The sequence below is a fragment of the Emydura macquarii genome, unplaced genomic scaffold (assembly GCF_026122565.2).
Source record: "Emydura macquarii macquarii isolate MOO-44397 ecotype Brisbane River unplaced genomic scaffold, CSIRO-AGI_Emac_v2 contig_1253, whole genome shotgun sequence".
Classification (NCBI taxonomy): Eukaryota; Metazoa; Chordata; order Testudines; family Chelidae; genus Emydura; species Emydura macquarii.
The window spans coordinates 100,645,511-100,670,365 of NW_027131390.1; the positions used below are offsets into that span (position 1 = coordinate 100,645,511).

A 24,855-nucleotide genomic window follows, 5' to 3' on the forward strand; every position below is an offset into this window, starting at 1 on the left:
TTCTCATCACCTTCTTCTCTTCTAAGTGCCTCAAAATGGATTCCTTGAGGACCTGCTCCATGATTTTTCCAGGGACTGAGGTGAGGCTGACTGGTCTGTAGTTCCCCGGATCCTCCTTCTTCCCTTTTTTAAAGATGGGCACTATATTTGCCTTTTTCCAATTGTCCAGGACCTCCCCGAATTGCCATGAGCTTCAAAGATAATGGCCAATGGCTCTGCAATCACATCAGCCAACTCCCTCAGCATCCTCACATGAATTGCATCCTGCCCCATGGACTTGTGCGTGTCCAGCTTTTCTAAACAGTCCTGAACCTGTTCTTTCACCACTAAAGACTGCTCACCTCCTCCCCATATTGTGCCTTTTATAATAAATCTTTCTGCCAAACAAGTCTAGCCTTTTAGCATCTTGTGATTGGGGGTGGCAGCCTAGTCCCCTGTTGCTCTTTCTCATTAGCTGCTGTGACAACTAATGAGCCCCAAGGTGGGTGAATATAAAGGCACTCAAAACATAATACTTGTTTTCTGCCCTTTTAGAGGCCGGAAGCAGAGAGGATGGAAACTGCCATAAAGCCTTTATAGACTCTAGTATTGCCTCGTTAATTGGCAGAGCTATCCTGCAGGGAACCACAGATAATAAAATGTCTACTAGGGGATGTGAGGACTCCCTAATCTCCTCCTCCTGTATTGCCCAAGTCGGCAGCCACTCTCTTTAACAATTCCTGATAAACTTTAAAATCATCAGGAGGGGGTGAAGTTGTCCTGGACAAAATGACCTCGTCTTGAGAGTATGAAGACAATGACAAGACTGCAGGGGTTAGAAGTTTTTCTACTGGATGTTGCTCTGGTTCTGGAACCTCTTCCTGATGTTTGGTACCAGACCCAGTAATGGACTCCTGGGATGGAGCAACGTGATGCGCAGACTTTGCCCTACACTAGGGCACTGAATATGCATGGTGTGGGGAAGATCTCAAAGCTGAAGGAAATGCTCAAGGATTTCAAAACGGCCACAGATACAAGGCAGGATCCCATTCACATGGCGGCCCCACTGAAGGTCCTGATGGTAGTTCAGAACAGAGGATCTTTGAATGAAGAGACAGGCAGGTCCTGCTTTGGGGTTATGAGACGTAAGAACCCATATCCAAGTCCAACAATGAAGATTCCCTTTCTCTGACCATGATGGGGCTGATCCAGTGCCACTTATCAGACTTAGAGGTTGGAGACCTTCCTGTGGCTTGGGCTTCTCGGGAAGTTTTGTATTTCTTCTTCGGTACGTGTGAAGTAGAACAATGCCGGGATTCCACTAAAGATCGAGGCATGCTTCTCACTGAAGCTGCAGCACTCCACACTAGTTCAGACTGGGACGGCTCCAACAGTGGCTGGAGCACAGCCTCCATTAGCAGAAATTTCAGCCTAGCTTCCCTATCCTTCTTTATCCCAGTCCTGAACTTCCCGCAGATCTGGCACTGGTTCTTTAGGTGTGCTTCCCTCAAAATCCAGCAACCAGGGCTGGGCACTGTGAATAGAAAACCCCCCAAACAGGAAAAACAACATTCTGGAAAACTTTTTTTAAAGCACAACTAAAACGTACTAACTATCTTAGGTTGATAGGTTAGATTAACAATACACACATACTACATTTACAAAGGCTGAGAGAGAGAACTGTTCTGGCATTGAACAGAGTTCCAACAACCGACACAGGCAGTAAGACAGATCTGAGCTGGGCTAGGGGTGGCTCTGCCCTTTATACCTGCATGCAGTGGTGCATGGCAGCAGGGGGAGCTCGAGCCGCCAAACGGGTACTGGAGAGGGAAAAAGTTTCCTACGACCGAGCACTAAGTGCACTGACACCAAAAGTGGAATGCACATGTGCAATCACTCAAAGAAGAATGTGTCTGGCTTTTCCAGGGGCATGTAAGGGGAGAAGGCAGCACAAAAAGCCTCCCTTCTCTTGAACTCCTGAGCAGCTAGGGGGCACAAGTTCCCAAGCAGTCTGGTCATGTAGAAGGGGCTGTGTTGCAGCCCCTGAAAGGGTGTAGCAATGGGCATGCTTCCCACAAACAAATAGGAAACTCTAGGCAGAATTCTGCTTCCCCTGTGGCTGGGGTGGCTGTGGACTTTTCAGCATGAACATAGGGATGTGCTATAATGTATATTTCCCAGGCTGAACTGCACAGTGATATAGGCCAGTTCTGCTTTCATACCAAAAAATAAAAAACTCTGGATTTTGAGCATATTCACTCTTCATTATGATTATTTTACACACTGAAACACTACCAAAACCAGTATGTCATCAATGTCAGGCAGGAAGGAAAGCTGACCTGCATGAAAGAAAGCTGTCAGTGACATACGGATCTTCAGCTATAGCAAAGGAAATACAGGCCAAGTACATTTCTGGTCTATCTTTGTGTCAGTTTGAAAGTCCCATTTTAACCGTTGAGTTAATTGTCCTCCAGGGAGCAGAACAGATAATACTAGATCACACAGTCTGAAGTCATAAGGACAGCTTGGAGAAAATGGGCTAATTCTCTTTGGAGAAGTGAAGGTTCTCTGTTGACCTAGCTGAAGTTTTGTCAGATAATGGAAGTATAAATGAAATTACTCTGAACCAATTCTTTCCACTTCCACAGCATGCAAGAGCAAGGAAGCAGGTAGCAAACCTTGAGAAAGCTGAGCCAAAAAACAGTGTTTAAGAAACAAATGTTTCTTATGCACAGTAAGAAACACAGCACCCCAATTTGTGTAACTGGGAGAGATATTCATTGAAAATAATGCACCATACAAACAACGACTTTGTCTGTTTGCCAGTTATCCACAAAAGGGTTGCCATTTTTATCAATTTGTATATTATTTACAATTCTCGGACAAAGTTTGCGTAAACAAATTTTATCCTAGAGTTTCTTTCAAAACTAGCTTCTATATATTCCTGTGCCACTTTAGAACTTGGGGAATCTCTGGAAACTATTAGTAATAACAATTAGCTCTTCTATAGCACTTTACATCAGTGGATCTCAGAGTGTTTCACAAAGGAAGCTAAGTATCATTAGCCCCATTTACTGGGGACAGTGAGGTATTGAAAAGCTAAGTGGGTTGTCAAAGGTCATCCCTGAAGGAATAGCCACGACTAGAAACCGAGTACTAGTCCAGTGCTCTGGGATGGAACTCATGACTGGTTTCATGGGTGGCTAAAAATCTTTCTTGGCCTCAGTTAAAAATATTACAGAAACTCTGCCCTTGCATAGAAATTACCCACCTACAAGAACTATTAGTCCCAAGTCTGCAGAAGAGAAGAGTGAGGGGATATTTGATAGCAGCCTTCAACTACCTGAAGGGCGGTTCCAAAGAGGATGGAGCTAGGCTGTTCTCGGTGGTGGCAGACGACAGAACAAGGAGCAATGGCCTCAAGCTGCAGTGGGAGAGGTCTAGATTGGATATTAGGAACAACTTTTTCACTCGGACAGTGGTGAAACACTGGAATGGGAGGTGGTGGAATCTTCATCCTTACAGGTTTCTAAGGCCGGGCTTGACAACGCCCTGGCTAGGACGATTTAGTTGGGGTTAGTCCTGCTTTGAGCAGAGAGTTGGACTAGATGACCTCCGGAGGTCCCTTCCAACCCTAATCTTCTATGATGTCATTTTTACTTGAATGCTATTTTCTGGGCACACTGGTTTTTCCTAGATCCAGATAGGATGTTGTTTAAATTAAAACATGCAATGGTGAATAGAGTCTTGACTGCTCTTCTTAATATGTCCCATCTTCTGTCCCCTCCCCTCCGGGTCCAGCAGCATGAGCTGCAGTAATCAAACATGTCATTATGTTTGCAAACTACATTTATTAAATACTAAAACAAAGGGTTAATATTTTCAAATTATTTTCCAAGGTGCGTTTTTAAAGGGGTTGTATTGATTAACAAAGGCAAACAGATGTTCCATGATTATTAATGCTGTGGAGAAAGGAAGGTGTGTGGGCACAAAATGAACTGAAAACAAACATTTAACCATATAACCTCTCCTCTGCATTCCTACTGCAAAATCCTTTGTTCATCATTTAGTCATGACCTGCCTCAACGACTGCAACCTCCTCTTCTCTGGCCTTTCCCCATATCTCACTTGGCCTTCTCCCAGGCTACACAAAGAGCTGCTACTGAAATCAGCTTCCACTCCTGCAGCTGTGACCATGGCACTCCCCTATAGTAATCAGTCTGCTTCTGCATCAAATCAAGCTCCCCATGAAATGAGATGTTTACTTGCAGTGCATAATTCAGCCGCTAGATGTCTCTAGATGATGTCCACTAGATGATGCTACACAGAGTACCAGGCAGGGCAAGGGTTAAATTGGGGAACAATAGTTAAAATACTCTCTCAAGCTCTACTCACCACCAAAGTTCTGCCCACTAACATGCTCAGATACTACAGTGTTGGTAGATGTCACCATGATGGGCACAATCTCAATGGCTTGAAAGAATAGAACATAGCCAATAGAGTTTATGGGCTATGATTCCATCTATCATGCTCCACATTCAAAGGCCCTGCAGCACTCCACTCTGCCTATATCAGCTTTTATTCACTCTCTCACTGTCTATTCTATGCAAAAGCTCTGCCTGTCTTCCCTTTTGTACTCTGGAAAGTGGAATGGTAGACAAAAATGGCCCATGTTGCTGTCCCACACATTCCTGACAAATGGGAGTTCAGTGGGACTGTGCACAGGAATACACACTTGTCATTGTGAATAAGGATTTCACAAGGCCTTGAATGACTTATCTTTGCCACTGAATTGCCTTGTGGCGTTAAACAGGGTTAAAACACAGGAGCCCTGGCCTCCATTCCCATGTCTACCTGAGTCTGGTGAGGCAATATAGTCTTTGAACTATCTTAGATCACAAACATAAATCTCCATGACACATGCAGAGTAAGTACCATGAGCAATTTTCCAAAGAAGATGAAATGTTCCTCAAAAGGAATTTTACCTCCAGTTTTTAGTGACAGATGAATGATATGAAGGAATTGTAGTGAACCAGAAAACAGAACCAGCTCAGTTGAATACACACACCTCTATATAATGAGGAACAATATGCTGAAGACTCCGAAATGCAATCAACAGACTTTTTAGGAAAGCGTAATTTCAATGCACTTATATCCAGAGTCTCAAAGAAAGTAACGTTCCTTTCCTTTTCCCGGCTGGGCTGAGCTGAGCTCTCTATGGGTCTGACTGGTACCAGACCGAACATTCCACACAGTTCTACACGAAACCTTGTCTATCCTCTCAGATCACTAATTCACTTTTAAAGGTCTTGTATAAGATTATCAGTACATGCAGAGCAAATTCTGCTGACAGATTTCCAATAGGGTGTACTAGAAGAACTATGAGGAGAATTTAGCCTGTAACTACATCCATACAAACGAACGGAGCTGAAACTCAGTCTGTAAGGGCCTGATTCTCCACTGCTTTGCCCTTTGTGTTGTCATTTACATCTACTACATACTGGTTTCAGGGGCTTTCACTGGTAGCACGTCTTAATGTTTACTGCTACACTTTTTACTTCCTTGCCTACCACAGCATTGTATGGAAATGAACTGGCACTGAAATGGCAGGGCCCTGACTGGAGCAACTCTACAAATGCTATGAAAATGAGTTTCATTTTAATTTACAAATTTCAGGATAAATACTTTTAAAAGATGGAGTCTCAAAACTTTGTTTCCCACTGTCGGCAATCATAGCCAGTTTTCATACTCCTCTCTATGTGGAAAATGTCTTACATTGCTGAAGCCTGCCAATCTAGAGCTGTGGTACTGGCAGCATGTTCAGTTGTGTCTTGGCACTTGTTAGTTAGCCTTGGGAAAATGCCATATTTCTGCTTGCATGAATTTCATGGAGGAAACACCTTTACAGAAGTCACAAATCCCATCAACAGACAGCAAAGGAAACAAAAATCACCTGGAAAAATCACTAAAACCTAAGTATTGCGGTTAGCACTTGCCCTCCCCATTGTTACGTTTCTCTTGGATGTATATATATACCTCCTATCTGTGGTTTCCACTTCATGCATCTGAGGAAGTGGGTTGCAGCCCACGAAAGCTTATGCCCACAGAAATTTGTTAGTCTTTAAGGTGCTACAGGACTCATTATTTTTACTAAAACCTAAGGCTGCAACCCATAGGACTGTCTGAATTTTTTTAAAAAGTCACCTCCTTGGGTCCTCACACTCTGAGATCAGCCTAACCCCAGTCCACCTCCCCCCAGCTCTGACAATATCTGTAAGCAAGTCTGGGTTTAAATATGAATGAAAAGGTGCTCCAGTGATGCATCTGAGTGCATTCCCATTAGAGTGGATGGAGTCTACTCCAAGTGTTTTAGGGACAAGGAGTGTATATACGATTACAGTCACCACTAGACAGTAGATGTAGCAACTGGAAAGGCTGGCACAGTTTCTCTGTATCTGAGTGTGCAGAGCTTCATGAAGGAACCCTCTTGGGCAAGAAGCAACCCACCTTGATTCCTCCACCAGGACAAACTCCATTGTCTTCATTAAAAAGCAGGAATGTTTACTGAGCTATAGGAAGCTTTCAGCACTGTGTGTGGCTAGCATATCTTTAAGGTGTAGGAAATTGTGTGACAGATCAAAAGACGGGTCAGTTGGTAGCTACTTTGCAACAGGAACAAGGTTGGAGGCACTAGATGTAGCTTGTACAGAACGACCCTCTTGCTACACAAAATTTGTTTTTTGTGGTTATTTTATTCTTGTTACTCTGATCCAATTAAAGTCACTGGGGTCAATTAAAAAGGCATCTTTGGCTGATTGGATTTCAGTACACACAACACTTAGAAGCCTATGTAGGTTGTCCTAGAAACCAGTGCTAGGCACAATGGGTTTGAATAGAGGCCTGATTCTAATTTGGAACCTAGCAAGGTCTTGTGAGCCCTAGGGAGCAAAATTAGGGAGGGTGAGATTTTTACCCTCTGCAGTTTGTCTAGGACTGGAAGCACTTGAGCCTCATTGGTGACTCAGCCAGTCAGCACAGGTGGCCTCATTAACCTTAAACAAACCAATTAAGGGAGTACATAAAGGAGAACTCTCCCCACTCAAAAAGGAGACAGGTGGATCTCTTTTGGCAGGCTGTTAGTATCTAGGAGCCAGGACAGTGAGTGCTGGCAGATATTAACTAATCTCTGCTAAAATGGTTTGATTTAGACCACAGCTATTATTAAAACATATGGAGAGAAATATGGCCACTGATTCTGGATCCTGCTAAAGTTTTATCTGAGAGTCACGGCAACATGTGAAAAAAGCCAAAACTGTAGAAAGAGTTTTTATTTCTCTTTCAGTCTTAGACTGCTGGTAAGAGCATCTGTGCAGACCCACAGCATCCCCACATCCCTTCCTACAAGTTAATTTATTTCTCACAATATCAACTGGCTGAAGTCTAATCAAAAGTCTTGTGGTTTCATAATCAGAAATCTTCCTTTCAAAGCAAACCCTGGATCACTGCATCAGCAAACTCTAAAGAACAAATTATAGAGATGTCCCATACAATGTTTTAATTCTAACAAATTAGTTTCTCTTTTTATCACTGATAGCTTTAAAATCACACCTAAATTTGGTCAAAATAAGCATTTTCTGTAACAATTTGAAAGAACTTGAAAAAAGTTGCATTTGAAATTAGCAGAATTTGTTTTAAATGAAAAATGTCAAATTGAAACAAAGTTTAGCTTGGGGGGGAGGGATCCTCCCTCTTTTCCAGTAAGAAAGAAGGGGGAACAGAACATTCTCATTTTGATTTGAATCAAAATGTTAATTCTGACAAAAAAATCTTTGATACAAATGTTTTTTTATTGTTCAAAAAGCCTTTTATTTAAAATTTTAGTTTAGCCACCTCTGTTCACAATCAAACATTTTGTTCCTGAGTATTTCAGAAATGGGTCTCACTCTGCTCTGCACAGTTAAGAACCTCCCTACAGCAGAGATGGGTCCAGATGGCAAAATTTGGATCTGAACACTCCCACAGTTTAGAGGAATTTTCAGTCACTCCTTTTCAAAGAGCAGGATTGATCTTTGGGAACTGGCTATGCAATAAATGAATTAAATAGGGTACATCTAAAGGGAATCACCATTGCAGATGTGTCCCATGTACCTCCAGATAGGGTCAGGAGGTAATGTGTCAGCATCAAAGGAGTTTACAGGGAAGGCGGTGTCTTCCATCATAATATTGCTTTACCTTTGAGCTTGATTTTCCCAGACTCAACATGGGCTTAGAAACTAAACAACTAAAGGCTTCCTCTTTGATTCATCCTGTCAAGCCTAAATATAGTAAAACTTAATTGAAAGGGTGACCTTTCATGTTATCTATTTACATTGAGTGTCTTCCCCTCAAAGACCTTCCACCAAAGCGCTCTGTTTGTCTTCAACCTCTCAGACTTAGAAGTCATTGTTCCTTCGATTATTGTGTAAGACTTATGATGACTGTGTGCTTTTGGGGTAGCAAAGCTTTATAAATTACTGAAGGATGACAGAACTGTTTCACTGTCCAGTGGCTTCCTGTCCAGTGTCCTTTGTTGTGTGAAGTCAGTCAAAACAAACCCTTTGCTAAAGGCTCAGTTTGAGCGCTGTATAATGCATGCCATAAATACATATGTTCCCAAAACAATTAAACTTTTCTTCCTCTGTCTGTTGATTTCCCTATGGTCAGTCATTCTCCCAGAAACTTTACCAGGATAAAAATTTCCCTCCCTGCCTTAAACCATAAATAGATGCTACATGTATGAAATGTTAAAACCTGCTTGCTACAATTTAGTCAGACTGAATATGCCTGTAGAAATTGGAATTTTCTGTGAAGTATTGTGGAAAAAGGTCTTAGGTATGATATTAAATAAGAATGAATAATATTCTATTGTATTAACCCTTCAGACACCTGAAATCAACGAGATGAAATTCAATATAGATGAATATCTGTAAGGGTTCTCTGCTGTCACCCCTCCGTTTCAGCCACCCTCTTTGTCACAAATGACTCATTGCCGTTTATTTACAGTGTGCAGTCCCACCACCTTCTTATTACATAGAGCTTGGCTAGGTGTCTCAGGTGCTTCTGTGGCCAGCCAGGCATAGTCTTTGCTCCCTTTCTACTCCCTGGCTTTTCCTCTTCTACAGCTCTCCCCTGGGCTTGTTTATAGCCCTGGATTAATCGGGGCACAGCTGTTTCCCTTGCCCCAATCAGGTGCAGGTGTCCCTAGCCAGCTCCAATCTACCTCTCTCAATTGGGGCTGGCATGACAGAGGGCTGGCTAAGGGATTTCTTCCCAGCACTCTGTTACAATATCATACTGGGGTATATTAACAGCAGTGTTGTATGTAAGACATGGAAGATAATTGTTCCAAACTAGTTGGCACTAGGCACTAGTTAGCTGGGGTATTGTGTCTAGTTTTGGGTACCACACATTAAGAGAGATGTGGACAAACTGGAGAGAGTCCAGAGGACAGTAACAAAAATAAAAGGTTCTGTGCAGAAAGGTTAAAAAAACTGGGTATATTTAATCCTGAGTAAAGACGACTGAGGGTATGTCTACACTGAGTTTTAAAAACCTGTGCAGCAAGTCTCAGAGCCTAGAACTACAGATCTGAACTTGCACTATGGTGCCAAAATCAGCAGTGTAGACACAGCGGCTCAGACTGCAGCTTGGGCTTTGAAGCCCACCCCCTCCCTAGGCTTCAGAGCGCAAGCTCCAGCCCTAACCCAAATGTCTACACAGCTGTTTTTAGCACCATAACATGAGCCCCTGAACCTGAATCTGAAGGTCTGGGCTCTGATACTCGGTGCTGCAGCGAGATTTAGTTTAGATATTAAGAAAACTATAATGATAGTTAAATATTAGAATAGGTTACCAAGGAGGTTGTGGAATCTCAATCAGTGGGGGTTATTAAGAACAGATTAGATAAATATGTGTCAGGGACAGTCTAGATATACTTGTCCCACCTCAGTGCAGCAGGATGGACTAGATGACTTCTCAAGGTTCCTTCTAGCTCTACATTTCTGAGATTCTATGACATGGGCCAGACCTACCGTGTTAAACACATTAGAGACTGCTCACTACCTGATGGTGGTGAGAAGGGATATGTCTACATGGCAAAAAACCCACAGAGCAGCGAGTCTCAGAATCCAGGTCTACAGACTCGGGCTCTTGGGCCTTGCGCTATGGCATTAAAAATAGCCATGTAGACATTCAGGCTCAGGACAGAGTTTGTGCTCTGAAGCCCAGGGAGAGGGGTGGGTTTCAGAGCCCGAGCTCCAGCCCAAGCCCAAATGTCTACAAAGCCTGACCGCCTAGGTCTGTAGACCTGGGCTCTGAGACTCCCTGCCAAGGGATTTTCTTTGCTGTGTAGATGTACCTAATGTGGTCACTGGAAGTAGAGGGGAAGGAGGAGAGAAGGTTACTAACTCTGAAAGAGTGAGGCCCAGAAGTGTCACCTTCTCTGATGAAACCATCTACTCTCTAAGTTTGTCCTACCACTTAGAAATGTCTCCTCTCAATGCCAACTCCTATCTGGTCTCTCAGGCAGAAGCCATCAGAGTTGGTGTATGTGATAAGGTAATGCCAGACACTGAGAGATTCTGGAATGAAGTACAGTACAGTGAGGTGCTCAGCTGTGTGACTCAGCTCAGCAGTTGGGAGGATGCTAGTGTGGACTCTGCCCACTGATAACAACGTTGGGTAGTACTCTGTGCTTGAGGAAACGATCACGAGGGGGCCCAGCCTAGGCAAGAGAGAGAAATGGAGCCACTAGGGGGAGAGTGAAGACACAGGAGCTAGATTAGTTGTATTCCCTTTACTTTCATAAGAGTCTCATCGGTGATTATACTTATCGTTACATTTTTACTGGTTAATAGAAATTTTACAATTTAACTTAAGCAGGTGAACACAACTGTGATGGAAGTAGAGCTTCTCTGTAGTAACCTATGAATATTGTGTTATTTGTGTGTATATATTGGTTTAGTTTAATAGAGGGCAGGAAGGACAAAGAATGGCTCAAGATAAGCCACTTCTCCACAAACACTTGAGGGCTGTTAAGAGGCAATGCCAGGACAGGAAAAGTCTGGGATTACATATCACAAGAACTGTAGCAGGTTTCAAAAGGAATACTTTCTCAAGGGGGGGGGGGGAGAGTTATCTGGGAGAACCAGATTGGGTTCCTTGGCACCCATAAGGGTGTCTGAACAAGTCAGACCTGCCTAGCTTACCATCAGGAGATGGTGAGCCTTTAGGCAAGATAGATGTGTGTAGAGTATTTGTTATTTTAAAATCTTTTTTTTTTCTCTAAATGCTTTGGTCCTACTGTAGTTTCAGAAGGCTGTCTGTCATTCTATTCACCACTGTCACGACTCCCAAAGGGGAGAACTGCAGGTATCCAGCTCAGCTTACCTGCTGGGTAAGCACAGTTGATACATGATACACCTGTAACCTATGTGCTAGTCTAAGGGAGGGACAATTGTGGAATTCTGCACCAGGCCAGGTAAAGGCAGAAGGTCTAAGATCTGAGGGGGTATACTTGGACAGACTAGAAAGGGGAAATAGGTGCAACTAGCCCTGCAGCCATGATGGTAACTCACCCACATACATTCGCTCTTCAAATGGACCATCTGTATTTCTCAAGAACATCTGTAATCACATCCCCTAGAATGCTGTTTTCACCATTCTCACTGAAATAATAACATCTACAACACTTTTTCCTTCTGTGCACTTCCCCTTTTCACAACATACAAATCTATTTCTGACTTCCAGTTTGCTCCAATACTATCAGACCTTTACAAATCCATTACTGATCACAGCACAATGGGTCAACTGGGCAGAGACAAGGTTTTATTATGGTGTATGCAGTTAGCAAATAGCCAAAGCCTCTAATCGGCCCACTGCTTAAACTGTTTTCATGAGATCAATTAACAAAACAATCAGATTGCAATGATTCAGACACACTGTACTTGCAGCTGTTAGGGTTTTTTCTCTGTTTATTGGCACTGGAAATAGGATTCTCAGGTGCAGTTTATAAAGAATTCATATTTGATACATATGATAAATCTTGGTCAGGATCAATCTAGCTCGCGGGGTTATTCGAAGGAATGAAGAACCAGTTCAGAGAAAATCATAACCTTCCCTATCCTCCAATGCTCCAGAAACAGCTTTAGGACTAACTTTTAGATAGGACCATCTAACTGGTCTTAGCTATACCTCAGCTTCATAATCAAGGGCACTCTGAAAGTCTCAGTACTCTTCTGACACTACTGGACTGCATAGTAAGGTCCTACTGTCTGTTTTTGACCCTCCCTACTAGAATGCTTACCATCTGATTACCACCTTCTAATAATGGTCTACCTCACCAATTTGAATAAATGGTTGGGAGACTCAAAGCAACAATATGGGATCACAAAACAGCAGCACTCACAATGTGCTAAGTACTGTATAAGTAGAAAAAGTATGGCCCCTGTCTTGAGGAATTTATTTATACTCTAAGGACCCAATCTTGCAATAGGCAGACCTCATTGTAGGATCATGGCTGTGTGCTGATACATTTTTTTTTAATATAAAGATTTGGAGACCATCTACAAGTACTCTACAGTGTTGGCATATGCCTATGGCTGGAGTTAATTGTAATATAAAAAACTTTGATATAAAAATAATTGAGTGAAGAAAACTAAAAATGACTTTTCTCTTGAGGAAGTGCTGACGTATAGACTTCAAATCCAACACTCATACTATCAGTTCTCACAACACTACAAATGAATTATTTTTGTGAGACTCAGGAATTTTCTCATCTTCCTTTTTCTGTGCAAACATTTTCTCATTTGTGGTCATGCCATTTTCTTTGAAAGTATTCCATTTTAATTAAAAGATTCTAGTTATTAATTCAAGTATTCAGATCCTTTTAAAAATCTGTTTCATTACAATGACACAGAGAGAAACTGAACAGTATTTAGACTCCAGACTGAAGAATGATGCTGGGACTATTGTAATAAGATGCTGCAGCCTTATGCTTTCCATCTTCAAAAGCCATCGGCAATTATTACCCCTATTCATTGTATTAGAAGACCCTGGAGAAGAGGTGTAAGTCATGAGATAGCTATCTAGCTAGCTGTGTCAGGAATGATCACATTTTCAAGCAGACAACCTTCCAAGACCAGTGAGGCTTTCAGGGAAGAGCTTTCCCAACTATACTTCTTTGCAGTGAGTCACAGTGAGACACTTAAGGGGAGTGCATAGATGTCTGGTGGCATCCTTTAGGGCTTGACTATACTACAAGGGGAGTAAATAAGCCACTTCCTGAGCGACTAAGTTACACTGACCTAAGTGCCCGTATGGACAGCGCTGTGTTGGCAAGAGAGCTTCTCCCATGACATGGCTACCACCTCTTGCGGAGGTGGTTTTATTATGCTGGTGGGAGAGCTTCTTCCCATCAACATAGAATGTATTCACCAGATGCGCTGCAGCTGCACTGCTGTAGCACTGCTAATTTAGACTAGCCCTTGGTTTTCACAAGTTAAGCAGATTTGGGCCAGGTCAGCACTTAAGGAGTTAGTGATTCAGTGAGTGAAGATTCCCCTCAGAGTCAGAACTCAAGCCCGGCCACAGTGTGGAGTTTCAGATAAGTAAAACCAAGCTCCAGAATGTTGGTCATTATTAGAGATTCCATGTGTTTTCATATGATGCCAGGGTCATTTTCAAGTGAATAGAACTGTTAGTACAAGAGTCCTGGCTCAATTCCAGCATATTATCATGAATCCTCTTGTGCAGGTTCCACTGAACACACTGTTCAATTTCACTTCCTGTCCAAAACAGTTCTGCATTTGCTGTGCACCATTATTGTCATGTTCCACCTTCCAAAGAGGCTGATGATGAGATCCTGCTCTGTAGTTTAAGTATGTAAAGCACTTTGAGATGTTCAGAATGAGATATCAGTGTAAGATAAATTGACTGTGGGATAGTCTTGGTTTTTCATTTAGTGTCTTGAGATCTTCTTTCAATACACCTGATATGTCCCAGTTTAACTGTGGGGTTTTCGTAACAAAATATTTGTTCAAGTCATATTGCTATTCTGATATACAATACTTTATACACCTGTTTCACTCTCATCACACAGTGAGCGCATTTCACGCCAACCATTGTGCAAGGTCAAAGCTTATCATGACTTGTCAGGCAACACCATTGCAATATGAGTCTAAAGAGTCAATATTCCAATCTATTCTCCATAAATCCCTGCTCTTGTGCCTCACGGGGCAGAGAGCAGCTGAAGGTAGGATAACCAGATAGCAAGTGTGAAAAATCGGGACAGGGGCTGGGGAATAATAGGTGCCTAAACAAGACAATGCCCCGCATATCGGGACTGTCCCTATAAATCGGGATATCTGGTCACCCCTAACTGAAAGAGATGTTGGGTACCTGAGTGTCCCTCTATCTGTTGCTTCCCTGCTCTCTATAGTTAACAGAATGAAAGAAAGGAAAGATGTAAGAAGTAGAGGCGTACAAAGGGAAGAGGCAGAGCTGTTTGGCTGTTCCAGGTAGAGCTTTCCTCATCCAGGAAGAGAAGATCAAAGAAAGCAGACAGAATGCAGAGCACTGAAATATTGCATAACTGTAAAACTGTTGCCACTAAAATGTCCCTCTGTTATTTTGGAAATATGATCATCTTAGTGTAAGACTATTATCATTCCACCCTTCTTCATCCCTCCAACCCCAACAAGTCCTAACCCACTCTGAAAGCATCCCAACCCAACTTCACTAGCTGGCCCATATGCCCCAGATGTCTGCACACATGGTGTGCTGAGATTTATGAACTACATTCTGAGAAACAATCAGTATGTAGTGTCCTCTGGGATCCTGGAGGGTGAAAGGTGCCATATAAATATATCATCTTTATCCTTACTGGGTTTTCTAAAAGCTGTAAGCTGGGACTAGAAACTGAACATATGGCAGGGTATATACTATGGTGTTTTCTGTAAAACGGGCATAATGCTATTTACTGGCAATGGGTGCAAAGCAGGGTGCCAGATCTGAACCTCCTAGGACACTTAAGTAGTGTAGACCTATATTGAGACTTTGCCTCTAAGGCCAATCTTTATAGAATCCCAATTAGAACTGCTAATTCAAAGATCCCTGAAATTTGGGAACATTTGGATTCACACATCTTAATGGGAATCCTGACTTCATGCCAGCAGTCTATTTGTACTGCCTACTTACCTATCTCCCAGGTTGTGAGGAATAGTCACATATGGCCAGATTCCAATACCCTTACACATGTTGAGTAGGATCGTGCTCCATAAGTGAACACATTGAAATCAGTGGGAATACTTATGGAGCAGAGCATTACTCAGTGTCAGTAAGGATATCAGAAAGCAGCCCTTAATGTCTGTGCAGTGCTGTGAAGATGTAAAGGATTGCTATCATTATTACTACTGAGCTCTGCACCTTTTCATTGGCATGATGCTCTGCATCCTCTGAAGAGAAAACAAATGAAGGATGAACCCACCTGACACAAAGGCCACTTTCTCCTTTAGTATTGGAAGGACATCAGCAGCTTTTAAGCCATCATTTCGAAAAGACCCTGCAAAACAGAGGAAAATAACAAAGCCAACTTAGAAGAGATTGGGTCTTGGATGCAGCGACTACACACTCCACTCTGCACAAATCAAATAATAGAAAGTGCTTTTCTGAAATTTATTGGCTATGAGACAGATTCTAATAGTTGAGACACAAAGCATTAGCTTTACCAACAATTGATTTGTGAGGGGAAAGTCAGAAAGAATCCATCCATACAATCTCACTCTTCATTAGCTCTGTAGGGTCAATAACTTTCCAGTCAAGGAATCAAATTTTTCCCTCTGTCCTCGTGTAGACCAGACTGTGGCTAGCCCTTTGCAGGTGAACAGGAACGGAAGAGGGTGTGGCCTTCCCCCATATACTCCTGAGCAAATCCCAAGTACAACTGATGTGGGCATTGCAGCACCAGCACTAGTCTAGCATCATCTCTGGTCATAGATTCAAAGGGGTTGGGTTTATGTGGCGACTGGCCTTTTTCCTTTCAGTTCTAGCCAGTATAGCTGGGTTGACCCAAGGGGAGAGCCTGTTGCATCATTACAAAGGTGGAGGTGTGATAGAGTCCCACAGGGATCATGCCCTTGAACCACTTGGGTGCAGCCACTCAGGACTCTAGTGCTTCGGAGTCTGCCTCTCAGGTATCCACACACCAGTGCTGCAGCTTCCTGACTTTGGCCCCACAGTGTTCAGCCTGGAACTCCCCCTGCAGGAGCCCCCCTTGGATGGCTCCCGGGGAGTTCCTCCATGCCCAAAGGGCCATGCAACCCACCTTGCAGTCAGAAGCCATTTACAGCCAGTGTGAAAGTCAGAAGGGTTTATTAGTTCTCAGGTTTGCAGTGCAGAAAGACTTTGCTAGCTATCAGCCTTAACTAGGAGTTACAGCAGCAACCACCTGGACAGCCACATTCTTGAGGCTCCCTCCTCACCGGCTCTGCATGGGGGACTGGCCTCTTTCCCCCAGCCACCCACAGACCTGTCCCCTAGCCCCTTCCCAGTCCTTTGTTTCTTTCCCAGGCAAGGTGGCCACTCCTCTTGGTCACAACCTGTTGCAACTGGTTGGGCCAGGGCAGGGGGTCCTGGTTAAGTCTGTGTATGTGTGGCTGGGGAAGGCCCATCCGCCTTCCAGTGGTCTCTAACCTGATCACACACCCGGGTCCCATCACCAACACACCTGAGTAATATATGGGGGGAAACCGAGGTACTCACACAGCATTCATAGAAAACCCCAAGAATATTTCCACTGTCACATTTTGCCCTTTTGAGACCAAACTGAGCGGGGTCATCTCAGACGGTGACCTGGGGAAGTTCAGGCCCCCCTTTCTGCGACAAAGTGTCAGCTATAACATTGGCACTTCTCTTAACATGGACCACCTCCATATTGTAATCCTGGAGAATCAGACTCCACCTCATGAACTTGGCATTAGTTCTTTTGGTGTAGCCAGATCAGAGGTGAGTGGTCCATGTACACAGTAAGTTCATCTGCAGATGTAATTTCTCATCAGGATTGTAGTTTCCAGGTAGTCACCCCGGGGTATTTTGCAGAACCCAGAGTCTTTTTCAGTACGCCTCAGGGGTCAACTCAAACTTGAGCAGCAGAGCCTCCTTGAACTGTTATAGTCCCCAGTCTCCACCCCATCCATCTGTTTGAACACTCCTATGGCTATTGGCCCCAATAGAGGTGCCAGGTGTCTTAGCTGATCTGCAGGAGCTACCTGGTTCAAATTTAAAGCCTTCTTGAGGGCAGTGAGTAGGCATCTATAGTCCCTCACTCCTTGAACAGAGCCAGCAATTTAGCATCTGTGTGCCCTGCAGAGATGCCACCCCGGGGTCTATCCCCACTCACCACGGGGGGGCTGCCTCTCCTCTCAGCCAATTCCAGTTCATGCCACCTCTGTTTTTCCAGCATGCCTGAGTTGACATGGATTTACAGGGACGATGCTCTCTCTGCTCTGTACAGTCCCTGGAAGGAACCACCTTCTAAAGTACTGACTTTACTTAAGGCCACATGCTCTGTTTGGGGGTTAAGCCATAGCCTTCTCCACCTCCCAGTATCGCATCTCTGAAACTTCAGCACCCCTCCTCTTTGTGAGTTCACTCGGGCTGGACCCTTGGGGATGGCTCCATCATGCTGACATGTCACATTTGGTGTCTGTGAGCCCACTGCATTAGTCACAGCATCAGATTCCACTCAGCTCCCGGGATCTGGTTACAGGCAGGCAGGTATCCCAAGCAGCTCCTCCCCCAGCCAGCCAGGTCATTTGCACTTTTACTGACCACTGTAGTCTTAGCCAATTGGTTCCCTGGATTCAAATCCAAATCCTTGGCTGTTACAGGAACTTGGATCCTGTCTCAAAGAGACACAGTCATCCCGCCAAGTATGTCCAAGCTATTGATTTGGGAGACCCCCTTTTGGGTAGGGATCCAAGTCTTGGGGACACCGGCTGCTCCCAGACCTCCCTGTTAACCCTTTCTGGGTGAGGGTCTGCTCTCCTCCAGCTGGGCAACTAAATTAACTGTACCCTACTGAGCCTTCCAATGCGCAAACCGCCCTTTCTGCTCAGTTTGACAATGTCCTTTTTAAGGAGATGGTGGTAATCAATCAATCTCACTGCTCCTTCTAACTCTTCCCTTAGACCCAATGCTCCCAAATCACTTACTGCCAGACGCTCTTGTCCGCGGGGTGCATCCAACCATCCTCTGCTACCAAGTGACAGAGTCCCACAGGGATCGTGCCCTTGAACCACTTGGGTGCAGCCACTCAGGATTCTAGTACTTCGGAGTCTACCTCTCAGGTCTCCACACACCACTGCCGCAGCCTCCTGACTCTGGCCCCGCCGTATTCAGTGCTCCTGCTTCGCCTGGAACTCCCCCTGCGGGAGCCCCCCTTGGATGGGTCCCGGGGAGTTCCTCCACGCCCGAAGGACCATGCACCCCGCCTTGAAGTCAGAAGTGATTTACAGCCAGTGTGAAAGTCAGAAGGGTTTATTAGTTCTCAGGTTTACAGCGTAGAAAGTCTTTGCTAGCTATCAGCCTGAACTAGGAGTTACAGCAGCAACCACCTGGAGAGCCACATTCTTGGGGCTCCCTCCCTGCTGGGACCCATCCACGGGGGGGTCGCACAAGGGGAGTTCCAGGCGGAGCAGGAGCGCTAAACACTGTGGGGCCAAAGTCAGGAGGCTGAGGCAGTGGTGTGTGGAGACTTGACAGGCAGACTCCAAAGCACTAGAGTCCTGACTGGCTGCGTTCGAGTGGTTCAAGGGCACAATCCCTGTGGGACTCCATCACCGGAGGGCCTTGTATAAATCCTGCTGTTTGCATGATCTTTTGCTAAATATACTATGATAGGCTATGTACCTTGCCCTTTCAGTGGCTTCATCCCCTCAAGGAGTTTCACCAATAATTCATTGATTTTTTACTTCCTTTGGAAGCACAAGAAAACATGAGTTTCCTACTCTTTCAAAAGCCAAGAACATGTTCCTTATATACCATGGGCCGATATTAATGGATCATCCCATTGCAGGCCAGATGCTGCTATTCCATCAGCTGCTGTTGAAAAATGAGTGTTTGAAGGACATATTAGCAGTTGCAATGGTCTACGGAGCATCTGTCAATGCGCAGTGAACATCCATCATAAAAAGATAGCTGCAATACAACTTTAAATCCACCATAGTTACATGGTCACAAAAGGTTACAGTGTGAACTGAAACACTTTATTTTTATCTTTAGCCTTTCTCAGACAGACAACATCCACCATTTGTCTGACAGCAATGCTGAGCGTGGGATAAACCTCTTGCTTAGAAGCAGTTCTGTTGATTGGCCTGAAAAACCTTCTATTTTCTCTTATCACAGCTGCTGAATGTAGCATCGTTAGTGGAGGATTTTTGATTGTCTGAAATTCAGTGTGGATGAAAAAAGTCCCCTGTGAGCATTTTGTCATGTTCCATACATTATGTACACAGCAAAGACACAGGATCTTGATCTCTGCAAGTCTGTGGTGAAGTAGCCATAACATATATAACAATACATCATGCTACCCACATTTTGAAAGGGCAAGGCCCTTACTGCCAATTTGCAGACAATTGCATCTAATCTGTATATATACAATTATTATTACCATTATTGATTTACTATTAAAGATAAGTTAATAAAGCATTGTAAATTTACACTGTCTGTATTTGCTTGTGTATACACTTGCCTTGTATATGTGATCATGTCTTCCTCTAGTGGCTGACCCCACAAGTACAAAAGGATGCCACTTACAGTTGAAGAACTTCTTGAAGTCAAGAGGTGGAAAGAGGCCAGCCCGTGTTTGTGGTATTAAATGGCTCATATGTGATCCCTCCTGATCGCAGTGGTGTACACATACCCTTATAAAACAAATGTACGTATTTGGCCAGGATTCATTATGCTGGTTCTCGTATCTTTCTTGATAAAGGAATAGGCATTGCTTGTTCGCTGAGCTCCCCAGAAGAATAAGGCAGTAGTTGATTTGGTTTGCACTCATCCTGCAGTTAGAGGGAGAGGGTTTCCATAAGCTGCATCTTAACCCCTTATAAGGCTGTATTTGAACCCTGCACTGCACTTTAAGAACCCTGGTTTATGGAATCCTCTCATGTGCTCAACCATTTGGTACTCATTTCTGATCATTACAAAAGAAAATAATTTGCATATGTTCATGAAAATCAAGATAGAAAGGAGAGAGGTAATTCACTGCAGGTCTTGGATAATAGTAATTTAGCCTTTGACAAAATTTTAGGACGATTTATGCCGTTATTTATCTAACCCTCTTATTCAACCATAAAACAAACCAGAGCAACTGATACATTAGCTACACATGATCCTTATTAAGTACAGAAATAGAGAACTGGGTGAAGTCCATCCCTGATATAACACCATTGACTTTGCTGTGGGAAGACCCAAGGTTACCTTGCATATTCTTCAGGGAAATAGTGGATCCAATATTGCAACTTGGCCAGATTCTGCACCACTGAAGTCCATAAGACCTTTGACACTGATATCAATGGGCACCAACTGGGCACTACATGAGTAAGGGCTGCAAGACTGGGATATATATATATATATATATATAAAGTTAATAGGGTCTTCTCAGCCTGATGCACCAAGAGCAAAGCTCCATGGATTCAGGAACAACTTTGAGTGACCTCCCATTGGACCAGCACAGCCCAGGCAACACAGAGGCGATATGCTTTGTTACTATGATGCTGGTACCAGCACCTGACAGTCTCAGAACTGCACCTGTGGTAGATTCAGACCCTCTTGATGGAGATGTCACAGCAGCCTGTACAAAGACAATATGGGTGCAAAGGAAGGTTTGAATGGGCATAACGAGGGCTTAAAGATGCAGGTGTGTGCATATGCTTATACAACAAACTACAGAACTCTTCAGGAGTGGTCAAAAACACCACAGAAACTGCAAGACAGTGGGCCAACTCATCAAATCAAACTCCCAACAGTAGCAAATTTTCAGCTGTGTTCTTCAGAGATGGATTTCCCTCTCAAACTCCAAAACAGTCCAATATAAATCATACAGGTAAACCAGGTCCTTTCCCTCGGCCCAGGGTCTTCTGTAGGACCCCACCCACTCTTAGCAGCTATCTCTCTCAATAAAACTGCTTGTTGGCCTTTTACCTAAGAACCAGGGACCAGACTTTTAAAGATAGCCAGGTGCCTAAATACCGTTATAAAACTGGCTCCAGGTGACCTGGAGGCCATCACCTCATCCGTGGCCTCAAACCCATCACCTGAGAGGCAGCTAATTAGTCACAGGTGAAGTTAAATCCAACTCCTGAAAGTGCCAGCTCACCCTGTGACAAAACATTATTGTAAGTTGTAATGTTTTGGCCCACTACCATATTATATTGTAGTATTTTTCTAATAAGGGTCTGGGGGGGTACGTATGTGTATAAAAGGAAAGCAGAGGATCCAATAAGGAAAAAGGCAGCCCAAAAAGTGACAGCAACCCAGCCTCAGGGAGGAACCAGCCCAGCAAATATGCTTTCTCTAGTTTATAATTTACAAACATACCCATTCTTATTATTTTTAGATTAGAATATTTTCAACTACCAGCTGTTTCTAATACATTGGTTTCCGATGTGTTTGTTTCCATTTCCAAATGCTACGCCATGTGTGCATGTCAGTGTATAATTTTTCCTATGGAATCCTGTGTATACAAACCTCAATCTGATTAATACATAAAACATGGCACCAATAATACTTTACATCCAACTACGCACATCTTTACCATCACTCTGCCTTCTAGGAATGGAGCTCATCATTGGTAATTAATTGGGAGGAAGGACAGAATTGTGGTAAAAGTACAGCTCTACATGGAAAAAAGACTGTAAAAATGGTACATCCTAGCCCTGCAGACCTGCTGACTTTAAGGACAAAATATAAGTTCTCTCTGCTCTTTCTTCTTGTTATTCCTTCAGGGCCAAAACAGATAAAAGTGAACTGGATTCCAGTCCTTCGTGTGTATCATCAATGGAACTATTTGCTCATTTCCAGTCACTAGTTCACTAATGATAAAGGGAATGGGACTACACAACAATACCTATCTCACTCTTTTGAACTGTAGATATCAAAGCACATTACAAAGAAGATAAAGTATTGTTATTCCAGTTTCACAGATGGGGAAACTGAAGCAGAGCAAATGAAGCAGCATGCCAAAATTCACCCAGTAGACCCAGGTAGACTCCAGGTTTCCTGACTCTTAGTCTAGTTTCCCAACCATTGGCCCACAAGTATAGGTGAAGGCATAATTAGTCCTGCCAATTAGTCCTGCCTTTATTACTAGTAATGGTGTGAGAAAGTCAGATTTACAGGGTTGGCAGTTAGAAAATTTCTTCTTGTAAACTGAGCCCATTTGATATGGAGTCACTGAGAGATGACAAACGTAGAACCAACCCCATAATGCTATTTTACAGTCACTTTTCAGAGCAGAACAACACTTCAAAGCACAATCATTTACCCACTTCAAGTTCCCTGAATGATTAATCTAGTTTAGGTGGGGCACTGTAACCCAGACACCATATGGTTGAAGAGGGGGGCTTGAGGAATGTTCCCACAAAAGAAGAGTCAGTGAAACATAGAACATTAAAACAAATAAAAGGAAATACTTTTTCACACAATGCATAAATTAGTCTGTGGAACTCTTTGTCACATGATATTGAAGTCAGCAGCTCAGCTGGATTAAAAAAGTTTGGACATTTATATGGATAACAAGAATATCCAGAGTTATAGTAGAAAAGATTAATAATACAGACAAGAGCTTTGGAAGGAATATAAAGCCTCAAGCTTAGGGTGTAAGCCAAACTCTAACTATTAGAGTTAGTACAGTAAACTATCCCTAGAGACAGGTTACCCCATAACTGCCTACTTCAAGATTTCTTTCTCTGAAACACATAGCTTTGGCCACTGTTGGAGACAGGATACTGGATTAGATGGGCCAGCGGTCTGATCCAGTCTGGCTGTTCCTAGAAATGATTTAACGCTAACCTGGAAAATGCTGCATTCTCTCAATTCAAATAAAGATCAGCTGTTAGAAAATCCATGGAAATAGTTTATATGCAGAATGAGTATGTGTCTGCAAGAAAAGGGCATATTGTCAAAGCACTGCATGGGGTTGCACTCATGTGACTTTGATGGGAGTCACTCATCTAAAACCCCATGCAATATTTTAGAAAAGTAACCCCACATTTTTTTAATAGTTCTCAGAACAGATTTTACCATTTAAGAACCTTTGGCATTAAATTTCTTTTTAAAAAATAATAATCTGAACTTAGTGGGCCAAACCCATTCCTTGTGTAACTCCACTGGAGTCCATGAATTATGCTGGGATGAATCTGGGTCACAGTGACTTTGTTCCTTCTTCTCTTCACAAAGGCTCCTCCTGGAATCTTTTCCTATTTTTTGGATAATTTTTTTCTTCTGGATTTTTGAAAGTCTATTTTCCTTTGTCCTCTTTTTTGTCCTAATTCTCTGTTGATTTTATTATTGCTTGTATTACAGCAGCACCTGATTGCGCTAAATAAAATCAGTGGTAGGCACTATACAAACACATAGCAAGAAACAGTCCCTGCCCCAAACAGTTTACAATGGAAACAGATAATACAGATTAAAGGTGGGAAAAAAGAAGTATTATTATTCCCATTTTACACATGGGGAACTGAGACACAGACAAATTAAGTATCTGGCCCAAGATCAGACATGAAGTCTGTCTAGAGCTGGGACTGGAACCCAAATCTCCTGAGTCCTAGTTCAGTGTCTTAATCACAAGACCTTCCTTCCTACATTCTTGTAGAACATTATCGTTCTTTCGTCTCAGAATGCTTCCCCTTTTCTTTTTTCATATTTTCCCCTCTTTCCATTACTTCTTTCAATATTTTTGCCCATTTTCATTTATTTTCGTTATACTCAGTTTAATTCTTTCTGTTCCTTAATACACCCTGTTCTCTTTCTTTCTTGAGCTTCCTTGCATTGTGTGACCCTTCCCGGTTTCCCACAATGCACTCCATTTCCTCCTTTGGTTCATATAATCACATCCCCTCTTAACCATCTGTGAGAAATAAGACTTTAAAGTTTGTAAAGGACTTTGAGATCCTTGGATGGAAGCCAAGAGACCAATGTCATGTATTATTATTACAAATTATATTTATTGTTCAAACCCTGCAGAGTAAAAGCAAATCCTGCCCTAGCGGGGGCAGTGAGACAGAGCCAACACAGTGCCTGATAGGATCTCTGCCACTAGGATTATGCTGGTTTAGGCAGATTTGTTCAGAACCAGACAGTGTGGTAGAGGACATATTGCTGAAGAGAAGCAACATGTGTTCCCAACCAGTGTTTGCAGGCACTATTTGGCTGAGACAAGTGGGTGTGAATACACACCCAGTGTGTTGACCACAACTTTTCAACATATTGCAAAGGAATACATTACTCCTCACCCTCTTCCCCATCTGGGGCTCAGAGGGTAAGATTTTGCTTAAAAAGAGGTCATTCCTGGCCTAGGTAGAATCTCATTTTCCATTCTCATTCTGTTGAGGAAAAGGGAGATAAAAAAGAAAGAAATGAATCAAATCTGAAGGCGGCAGCAACTAAAATGAATGGCAAGATTAGCCTGTAAAAATAATTATTGAGTATTACTGAAGCTTAACCCCAGGATCTACAAACTTCAGCAACAGCAGCGATTATTATGCTACTTAATAACCAAGGAAGAAAGTAAAATAATATTTGTAGAATTCACAATAACTAGTAACCACCACAGAT

General features: G+C 43.1%; 1 protein-coding gene across 1 annotated transcript in view; it reads right to left on the minus strand.

Annotated features, from left to right (window-relative positions):
• The window catches only part of KALRN (kalirin RhoGEF kinase), a 608,200-nt gene that overhangs the window by 385,583 nt on the left and 197,762 nt on the right, over positions 1-24,855 (minus strand). Inside the window, exon 2 of the mRNA XM_067549620.1 lies at positions 15,503-15,577. Within this exon, the coding sequence (XP_067405721.1) occupies positions 15,503-15,577 (75 nt within the window). The remainder of the gene's footprint in view (positions 1-15,502; positions 15,578-24,855) is intronic.